At 44.4% G+C, this 10,650-nt stretch overlaps 1 protein-coding gene across 1 annotated transcript; it reads right to left on the bottom strand.

Annotated features, from left to right (window-relative positions):
• Positions 1 to 3,891: 3,891 nt before the first annotated feature.
• CCNA1 (cyclin A1) lies at positions 3,892 to 10,225 on the bottom strand. Its single transcript, XM_030458761.1, has 8 exons — positions 9,825 to 10,225; positions 8,400 to 8,643; positions 8,052 to 8,173; positions 7,097 to 7,320; positions 6,291 to 6,495; positions 5,266 to 5,379; positions 4,472 to 4,605; positions 3,892 to 4,156 (listed from the first exon to the last, which is right to left on the bottom strand). The coding sequence occupies exons 1-8, from the start codon at positions 9,948 to 9,950 to the stop codon at positions 4,105 to 4,107; spliced, it is 1,221 nt and encodes a 406-aa protein (XP_030314621.1). The 5' UTR covers positions 9,951 to 10,225; the 3' UTR covers positions 3,892 to 4,104.
• Between the last annotated feature and the right edge of the window lie 425 nt (positions 10,226 to 10,650).

Raw genomic sequence — 10,650 nt, forward strand, 5'->3', positions numbered from 1 at the left:
GATGCTGCTGGCTTGCTTCTCATTCACAAGAGCAGTTCCACATGCTGCTTCAAGGTCACGGGCTAAAATACACACCAGCTTCAGCAATCACAGTTAATTCTAGTAATTTGTAGAACTGACAACAAGCAGGGATGTACACAGACTAATCAAGCAGCCAGAATTCCCAGCAAGGCAGACACACTTCAGTCATGAATTAACAGCTTAACTGTCCTGACCACTGTTAGATAATTTTCCCTAATTACCCAGTTACCTCAGGCATTCTTAACTCACTCCAGAGAAGAGGAAAACAAAGACCCTAGTTGTTAAATCAGTGCCTTCCCAGAGAGTATTGAGTTCTGATTGTTCATTTTAATCTTAAGGGCATAATGGATCCACAATGTCTCCACAGCTACAGCTCTCCCAGGACACCAAAGTAAGTTACAATATTTAATGTTAAAAGTCATTGGTTAAAAAAATTCACTACAACAGAGAGGAAACAGGATCACCTTACTACAGCACATATGGGTCTTCTGAAAATCACAACATAATATTATGGCAGCTGGTAGAGTAAGATCAGGCAGCTTTTAGTTTGTTTCTATTACCAGTGTTAAAGAACTCTTGAACATCACAGATCAGAATTAAAATACTCAACATTTCCAACCCACTCCACTTGATCACTCAAAGCTCCTTGGTTGTGCTCAGCCTGCTGTCTCACCGTTGGGTTTTACCCCCAGCACATTGTCCCAATACATCCTAACTCCAGGGAAGATATTGTGACCTCCATACAAGTCAACATTCAGCCTTCAAAAGACACATGTTGGAAGTCAAGACTTCTCTTCAAAGTAGAACTGGCTGAGCAAGATCAGGTTTGACAATTCTGAAACTGCCACAGTTTAAATGTTTTCTGAACAAAATAGATGAGCTCTTATTTGTGGCATGGTCTACAAGTCACTAAGTGGGATGATCAAGAATTGAGACAGCTTCTGTGTGGTCTTTAGTGTTAATTTTTTTAAAGTTTCTTTTCTAGGATATGGCTGTCTTTAAGAAGTCTGGTTCTGTTTGTTTCAAGTATCACAAAACTATGAGCTTTACAGGTCTTAGTTTTTCCATACAACACTGGCACTACAACAATGAAAACTGAAACCTTCCTTTTGGGTTGCTTTCATTTCTCTCCTTATAAATATATATTCCTGTATATTTGATTATTTTCATAGCACATCTATTAAATACTTATATTGTTTTGCCTCTGCATTGAAGCACTTAATCTTATTTAAAAAGTACTGTTTCACCTTCATTTGCACACTATGCCCAACAGAAACAGCTGCACAGAAGACCATGCATGAGGGGTAGGCAAGAGTTAAGTGTAATGGTTCACATAGAATGAAGGAGGACATAGCACCTAATTTTCACCCTGGAAGAGTCAAAGCTCACACATACAAGAGCAGCCTGACTTTTTCTTGCACAGAGTAAGGCCAATACAATAAAAAGAAGTGAGAATAGAGCAGGAACATTCAAAAAACCATTATTACCCACAGATCTCAGATGAAATTACTTCAAGATCATTTTCTTCTGCCTCACAAATTAAAATTGAATCTTTCGTGCACTATTTTGTTATTAGCATTCACACTGCAGCCTTGTGATTCTCCACCTTAACTGCTTAGCTTTTTTTCATTTTACCTTTTAAATATCCTTAAGGAATATTTAAGCTACTGGCTTAGTAGCAAAATAATGACAAAACAAACAAGAAATCAGACAAAGCAAAGCCATCTTCAAATATTAGTTTGAAAAAAAAATACAATCAGGCAAATTTTTATACCAGAGAACGAAAACATCAAGGAAGTTAAATACAACTATTGTATCTGTCTTTCAGCTCAGTAAACTCCTAATTTTTAAAAAAAATTTAAGTAAAACAATGAAAGGTTAGCTTCTAGGAAGATACCATATGGTAAAACATAGTAAATTCAGACTTGGGCACATTGTGGTATGTTATCTGCACCAAATCTGTTGGCCCAGGAACATGAGTCTTGCCTGTGATCACAGACCATTCCTAAGATCAACATCCACCTCTTCCCTTCCCTCCTCCTATTGTGACATGACCATACCAATATCTTCAAATGGCTTTAGTGTCAGAAATACAGTTCTACACTTGAGAAAGTCATTACTGCTTCCAAATTACTCCAAACTCCAGTAATTGCAGTTCAGTAAGCAGTATTGCTTATGAGTAAAGCTTATTACCATGGAGTTTCAGCCCATCTTATGTTCAGCCAGGTAACAAGCTGGTACTCACAAGCCTGACAGATTTACCAAAACTTTTGCTCAATAGAGTAACCATTTGATTGTGAAACAGGCAACCAAGTAATTCACACACACCCCTGTCCCCCCCACTGTAACAAGGCACCCCTGGCTCTGACCCTTGTCCTGGCATCCCACTGTAAAGGAGCTGTCTGCAGGCATGAGAAGTTCATAACCCACCTGTAAGACAGCCATCCACAAACCAGGACACTCATTGTGTGGAGATAACCACCAGGAGTGGCTCCCCCACCATGAAGTAAGTATCACAGATGAGCATGGGCTAGATGGCACCTGTGATTATCAGGAAATACCAAGCCAGGTTCATTTCCCTGGCTAGAAACTGTTTGAAGCAAAAGAAATGCATAGGCTGAAACTGAATGCTTCTCCTCTTTTGAAGAATATTTGAATTATTCATTACTACCACCCCCATTTTGGAAGGATATAGGGGTTTGCATTACCAGGAGGATTCACCAGGCTGGAGAGGGAGGAGGCATGGAGAAGTCAATACATACATTAAGGAAAATGAAAACCCTGATGCTAAGAGGAGCTTCGTGACACACATTGGTATAATCAGGTTTTTTTAATCAAAGTAAGAGGCTTGTTAGCTGGTACTTAGCACTTCTGCTGAATTGTGCATTGATGTCAAGTGTTAAGCACATTCTTGCTTGGAAACAAAAACACCCCATACAGCTTCTCTTTGGAAGCAGTAGGCACCAAAGGTTTTTAGCTATTACAGTAAAAGAGTGCCTCAAACTTACCTTGCCATGTAGATGAGTTGAATATAGCTTCCTACATGTTGACCAACTAATTCTTTTGTTGAACTACTCTGGACAGGGGGTGTGTTTAAGAGTACGTTTTGTTTTTTAAAATGCTATGAAATGAATAGCTGAGGGGAGCCAGGCAGCATAGCAGCTCAGGATAAGGTAATTAACAGTCCAGCGCTATCACCCTCCTCCTTCCTGCTAAGAGGAGGATTTCTCTAAAGACTGCAAAGCACCCATGTTCATAAGTGCTCTAGTAGCAGGAGACATCACCTTAGATATCTGTGCCACAAGCAACTCAGTCCCACAGAGGACACAGCAGTCACTAAGCTCAATTTCACTGTTCCAGTACTTTGCATCCCTCACCTCCTTCCTCACAGCTAGTAGCATTGCTCCCTACTGCAGTTTGTTCACCAGTGTTAGAAGTGTTCCCAATGTTATGCCAGCCACAATCTCCATTTCCTCCACCTCCCTGCAGAGAAATCCCCCTTAAAAATCCCTCCATAACAGGAAGTTTGGCTTTCACCTCTGATGATCTTCTAGACAAAAGTTTGGGCTGCACAGACCATTTCTATCTGTATGATTTTGCTGTGATATGATAAACAAGTTCCAGAAAACAGGTTCTGTCCATTGCCACATGAACGTGGCCTCATAGAAGAGAAAGAAACAGAAGAGACTGAAACAAGTCAATCATGTCTATGAAGATGTCAGTGTATGTTGCTTTAGGCTATGGTTTATCCACTCCAGTTAGCTTTAAAACTCCTTAAAAGCCTGGTCACAGTGACTTTGTAGGAAACCCTAACCCTCACCACTCACTGTTACTGAAGATATTAACAAGAATCACAAGATTCATAGAGGAACAGTGTAATAAGGCATTTATTAAAAGTGCTGTCAGGAATATTAAGAGATAAAGTCTAACAACCTTTTTTAAAAAGGCATCTAATTAAAAATTACGAGTTAAAAACCATTCCAATCACCATGTTTAGACACATGGTCTGCAGTGCTCTATGAGATGTTGACCAGCTTTGCTGATTGGGACAAAGTAATCTTCCAAGTCCAGGATCTGCTGTCCCTATTGCAGAGGAAGAACTAGTGGAGGCTCCAGAAGAGACACCTGCAGGTATCTGAAATAGAAATGGTGTCATTAAAGATATTAGCATAGCTGAAAAATTTAAAGATGCCACCTTCTTGTGTAATACACTGGGGAAGAAAACAATCATCAGTGCAATGCAGAATTGTTATCCAGTATATCTGCATACCTATGGATGAACTACTCCTCTGCTCAGAATAGCTTTCCCCAGAAGAGGCTGACAGAGGCTTGCATTTCAAGAAGACCACTATGAGAAGTTTGTCAGCTACAGCAGCTTTGGCCTGGGATGCTAAGACTTCCTGTGCTGATAGCCTCCAAGCTACAGAACATGGGCTTCCTGGATACTTACTTTGGATGCTTGTACTTCTCCCGAATAGCTTGCAGTTGGCAATGGGGAGCATCGAGGCACACTTTATGCAGATCAGTCAAGCAAGGCACTATATCACTTAACGAATACCCAGTGAATGCAGCAAGTGTCTCTGGCTGGCCAGGGGAGAAAAAGCAGCATTACTCTACTGTAGATAACATCTAGAAAATACATTTTCTGCAGCAGCACAAATCACTACATCAGAGCTCACTCTAGATTCTTTAGGCTTCAAAATTATTCAAGCATATCCTGCCATCAGTTCCACACTAGGTCTTCCTTGATGCCAGGACATCTGCCAAGAAGCTCCTTCTGCTCTTAAGATGTGGCATCCATTACATCTCTTGTGTGTCCTGCTCTCTGCTAGACCTATTCCTCCAACACACAGCTGACATCTATCAAGGCTTACTTTAAAGCATCCACTCAATGTAATCACTCAAGTAGACACATTAATCTATCCCCTCCTTCCCAAAAGCCCCCTGAACTGTACTTGGGGGAGGAGTTCTGCAGATTAAAGACTACCAAGGCTGTATATTGTTACAATGCTTACTTGTAAGCAAGACAGCAAGGTCCCTCCCATTTCAGAGAAGAGGCAGGGTATTTCACACTTATTTAACATTCATTTATCAGGTAGTCCCATTGGCTTAGGAACAGCTATTCATACTAGGATTTCAGCCTTTTTAACAGCATACTTTGAAGCCACTCCTTTTGCTTCTCAGACTAATTCTAATGGTAACAGGAAACACTTAAGCTATTCATTGACATGCAGTTGTTCTTACCCAGAAAGTCCTGTTCACTGTGTAGTTTGCTAGACAGAAAGCTGCTGCAGCAATTTGTGATGGAAGGTACTTCAGAAAGGGATCTGCTTCAAGGAGACTCAGCTCTGCAAGATACTGAACACAAAAACCCACAAGTTTCTCAAAGAGAATGAGCCAAGCTGGTACCTTCAGAACAATACAGCAAAGCACTGAAAATTGTCAGTGGCTTCAGCTTCATGTACAAAACATGAGCTACATGTCTGGTGGACAGAATGAGCACTCCAGTCCTGTTGCTTTTACAGAACCTTTAGCGTGTTTCAGTAGGCCAAAAACCACACTTTGTCAAAGCCTAAACAATCTACACTGTAATCTGAAGTTCTGGCCCCATCAGAACCTCTGATGTATTTTTATAGAGACTTAGAAAATTTATGGGTTTTTTTCAAAAAAACAAAAAAAAACCAGACACTTTTTTCATCCTCCAAGGCTTTTGTTCACAGAGGTGGACCTCCTTTGGATAAATAGAAAGCACTAAGACAGAATTTAGGCTCTGCTGGAGCAGAGTCACTAAAATCTTATACCCTTTGCAGAGGAGCTGTAGGTCACATGTTTTGCTATAAGCTTGGGTTAACCCATTTCTAAGCAGGGTTGCCCATGCAGGTGTACAGGTATATACTGTGTATTAGCAAGATGCAGTAAATCCACATCCAGGGTAGTCTTGTTATGTAGGCAGTGTTTTAAAACCAGCCAGATTCCTACTACTTAGCTGTTTAGTCAATACATTACCCCTGGACAGACAGACCAAACTTAGGTTTTCCATGAGACATTTATCTAGAAGTCTCAGCCTACAAGCTGTCTACTGAAGGTAGGTGACACATCATCCACTTTTAGGCCTGCTGTATTCCCAGTAAGAAATGGCATTAGAAAGAGTATCTTCTGATAGAAAGTAGTGTACTAGAAGAACCTGTTTATTCAATGAGATACAAGTGGTTCTGATTTTAGGATTATGTGTCTCCTCCTTTCAGTCCCAAAAGAAGGATAATTCATACCCTTGCAAAGTTCTCTGTCCTCATACAGACTCCATGCCTCTGAAAATACTGAAGAAGAAACTGGTTGATGGTTGGGGCTGTCAGGTCAAAAGCCAACACTTTGAGAAGCAGATGTTCCATTCTTAGCAGCTGCCTCTTTGTGTAGGTATCATCTGTTATGTATACAAATTCATCCACTTCTGGAGGATAGATCTCTTCATATTTCCTGAAAAAAAACACAGAAGCAACATCTGTCAATTTGAAAGTTACAGTTCAAAGAAAGCTTTTCACTAGACCCATATGAGGACAAGCATATGACATTAGGATAGCTCTTTATATCAGTCCTTCCTCGAGGTTAAGTAGTTTCAACTTCGAACAAAGATGTTTAGAGGAACTCCCAAGTCATCAGCCTAGATAGAAACATTGTTAGCTCGTAAGTAATCAGTTCTCAGGAGATAAATTCTCAGTAAAAAATTACCCCAGACAAAAACACACGCACTCCTTGTCTATGATGGGTACTCTGCCTACTAAAAGCAATTCAAGGCCAGCTGCAGATTGCAACTGTAAATCTACTACTGCCTCTTAGGCTAGCAGCCTAAACAGTAGTTTTCCTCCTGCTGTTATGGTTACAAGGTTTTCCTACTACAGCTTCTCACATTAAACATTTGATGTTAAATTTTGCTAGTGCCAAAGTAGGTAAAGTTGCTAATCTTGAGGTATCATGAAAAGCTACCTAGCACTGCAAGCTTCAATCTTTCAAATTAAAAGACTTAGTCCAAAAAATGAGTTTTAGCTCACTGAGATTTCGTGAGATGAAAAACACTTACGCAGCCAGAAGAATTGCTGCTGTTCCCACAAGCTGCAGCTTTCCTCTGAGAACAGACATGCAGGAAAGAAACCTGTCCAGAAAATTCACCGCCAGGTACAGAGTCTCTGTCCGAAGTTTGTATTCTTCCCCTACTTCCACCAGCCAGTCTATCAGGATGGCTCGCATCCCTGTTGTGATGTCTGGCTGCTTCCTCATGTAGGAGGGCTTGGGCCTGAATCTTACCTGTTTGGAGAGAGAGAGTTAAGAATCAGGACACACACCCTGAAGAGAGCCATTTATGTCTGAGCTGATTAACATGCTTGATACCAAAACGAGCAGGGTTCCATTATTACAAACTCATTACTACTAACTATAATCATAGTTAATACTCTACCAAGTACTAGTAGTTAGCATCTCTAGAGATTAGTATTTCTACACTGAAGAGATATGAGCTATTGTGTTAGTAGCAGAATAGTAAAATACTTCCTGGACTATGGGCAACCTTTGCCACCAAGTATATATAAGTCATTCAGATGGACCTTAAAATTACTTTGAACTCATCACATTATTCCTCCCCTGAATCTGCAATTCCTTGTGCTCTGATAGAGAAACGCAGGGGAAAACTACTATAGCAAGAGAGCTGTCAGTGAGATTACATGCAACTGCTTTAGTATTTTTGCTGCATTCAATTTCCATCTGCAACAGTTCTTCATCCCAAGGAGTCAAGAGATACTCCAATTTTGGGTATTACAGGATGCAGAGTAAATGGGGGGAGGGGGAGAAAACAAACAAAAAACCACATCCCTGTTTAGATGCTATTCATGATTCTAGCTTCAGAGGTGGCTTTTACCGTTTCCTTTCCCTCCTTTGTATCTCAGTGGCAACCTTAAGTTATCCTGGAGCAGCCATACATCTCTGCTGTATTGCAGCCCAACAGAGACCACATATTTAGAAGCTTTTTAGAAGTCACTCACTTCAGCCTCTCTCAGGTACTGGTGAATATCTTCTGCATACTCTCCCACAGTCAGAGTTATGGGATCTCCCATGTGATCCTCAGGCTGGGACTGGAAGGATGTGTCCACTAGCATAGGAGATCCTAACAGGTAAGAGGAACCAGCAAGACATTTGTGTAAGTAGCCTCTTCGGCTTCTCCTGCTATTTGTAGCACAGAAGTGTTGTATCTTATGTAGACACAATCCAAGTTACCTTGCAGTGTTATTTACTGTAACATAAGCTACTCACAAACTTACCATCATCATAACTCATAAACACCCTACATGTTGTTGTGCTGTAGGTACCACCTTAGTAGGAACAGGAGTTACCTGTACTCAGATCCAGCAGCAGGTGAATACTGGATGTCATTGCACTAGTATCCAGTTCACACACACTTGATTCCAGCTCCTCAGCCACTTGGTGGCTGTAGTTTTCTTTCTCTTCTCGGTCATCCACATAGATAGCAAACCCTTGCTTTGATGTAGCACTGACCATGTGGTTGGGTACTTCATCTTTTCCAGATGAAGGGATGGTGTTTTCAGAGCCAGAGAAGCGTCTGATAACAGCAGCACCCTGAAAGACAGTACAAAGTAATGCTGTGGGAGGGCAACTCAGGAAGAAATCAACAGTAAACATCACTTGTTATAGAAAACAAAATCACTGTCCTTGCCTAAGAGAAGCTAATAATATAAAAGTGCACTGGAAAAACCACCAGCTACAGCTGGCAAGCTATAGTCGGAGTCAGGAACTTATCTCCAGTGTCCACTGCCAAGGAGAATGAGGTGAGGGTACTGCTCAGTTCTGATGGGGCTGGGAGGGGTCTGCTCCACATTCAGTTCTGACAAGAAGCTGCTGCTCTGAAGTGCAGCTAAAGTAACAACTAAATAAAGTAAAAACTAAGTGCTCAGGGACTATTGCAGACTTGCAAAGAACCTCACCTGCATGAATGCATTTCATGCCAATTTCCAAACCAAAGTTTGAACTTTTGAGCTGGAGCATCACAACCACTAGGACTACAAGGCTACAATCCTCCATGTCATCTACAATGAGTAACCACTGAGTTAGGGGCTTTACACAGTCACAGCCAAGAAGAGCTTGTAACATATAACAGCCGGTACTTTACGTCCTGTGAGTCAGCCCAATAAAGCTTTCCCTGCCACACCAGCAAACTCTGGGAGAGCCCAAGGAACAGAAATGCAGACAGACACCTTGCTGTGACTTTGGCTTCTTGAAGACTCAGGCACCTCAAAGGGAGTATAACCAGCCAAACAGCAATGGGACCTTTGGGTAAGCATCAGTGAATATACTCTTTTTAATTAAATCACCCCCTGAGGCTTTAGAGGGTAAGCACCCAAACGCAGTCTTGCCACATCTCCCTTCCTTCTGGGATGGATTATTTGATCAAAGCATTTCAAGGGGGGAGTTTCAAGGGATTAGGGCTGAGCAGTTATGAGCAGGGTATCTCGGGAAACTCGGGCTCATGAACTGGACCCCCATTCCACCGCTTCACCCGCCACCCCCGGGGCCTTCACCTGCAGCCCCAAGTGAAGGTGCGAGCACCGCTCACGCCCGCGGCATGGGGTCAGCCCCGAGTCCCACCACCGGGGCAGGGGGCTTCCCCGGTGGGGCTTTGGGGGGCCTGGCCGGGGGCTGCGGCCCTTCAGCGGGCAGGGGAGGGGAGGCGGCCGCAGCACCGGTGCCGGGACGGGTGGGTGGGCACCGGGAGTGGGGCTGTCGCCGCGGGCAGGGCTCACCTGGCCGCCGGGCCGCTGCTGCCCGTTCTCCGTCAGCACCCCCAGCACGGCCCGGCCGCTGCTACGGGGGACAGCGGGGCAGGACTCCCGCCGCACCGCCCGGCTCTTCTCGCTGGTACGCCGCATCGCGCCGACGGTGGTACCTCCTGGAGGACAAAAAAAAAAAAACAAACCAAAAAACAAACCAAAAGCAAAACAACGACGAAAGAAAACACACAACAAAAAAATAAAGTTGGGGGGCCGGGGGGAAACCTGCCCCTACAGCACCACGAATATCTCTGGCTGCGTCTCGGGCAGCCCCTCCCGCCCCGCAGGAGGGCAGGCGCTCGCTCGGCCGCACCGCCGGAGAGCCCGCACCCCGCTGCCGTGCTCCTCTCGCCGCCGGCCCCCGGAGGACGCTGCGCAGCGCACAGCCGAGGAGGGGCCCGCCCGCCCCCAGCCTTATAGGCGGCGGCCAATGGAGGCGGTGGCTGTTGGCCGCGGCCAGTTGGAGCCCGGGCCGCAACCCCCGGCGCCACCGCCCTGGCAACCCAAGCGGCGGCGGCGGCGGGTCGCCATGGAGACCCCGGCGGGAGGCCTCCGCCGCGGGCCCAGCCGCGCCGGTCCGCTCCGCCCCGCGCAAAGCACGCACCGCCCCGCGGAGCACCCGCAGAGTGCGGGGACAGGAGTGAAGCCGCCCGGGACCCGCGGCTCGGCCGCTGTCACCCCCGCCTCGCACCGGCTGCTGTTCTTAAACATGCAGAGCTTGAGGGAAGGAGGCGTGAGCGACAAGAGCAGCTCTACGGGAGCAGCTGAGGTCAGAAGAGTTTGGGTTCCCTCTGTGATC

The sequence above is a fragment of the Calypte anna genome, chromosome 1 (genome assembly GCF_003957555.1).
Source record: "Calypte anna isolate BGI_N300 chromosome 1, bCalAnn1_v1.p, whole genome shotgun sequence".
In the NCBI taxonomy this organism is placed as follows: Eukaryota; Metazoa; Chordata; class Aves; order Apodiformes; family Trochilidae; genus Calypte; species Calypte anna.

Bases quoted from the DNA above. Each gene is read 5' to 3' on its own strand.
- CCNA1 (XM_030458761.1), bottom strand. From the start codon at position 9,950: ATGCGGCGTACCAGCGAGAAGAGCCGGGCGGTGCGGCGGGAGTCCTGC. The intron at 8,174-8,399 runs GTAACTCCTGTT...CTTACCTGTTAG, and splicing joins GCTGCTGGATCTGAGTACAG to GATCTCCTATGCTAGTGGAC. The intron at 7,321-8,051 runs GTGAGTGACTTC...CTCTCCAAACAG, and splicing joins AGTACCTGAGAGAGGCTGAA to GTAAGATTCAGGCCCAAGCC.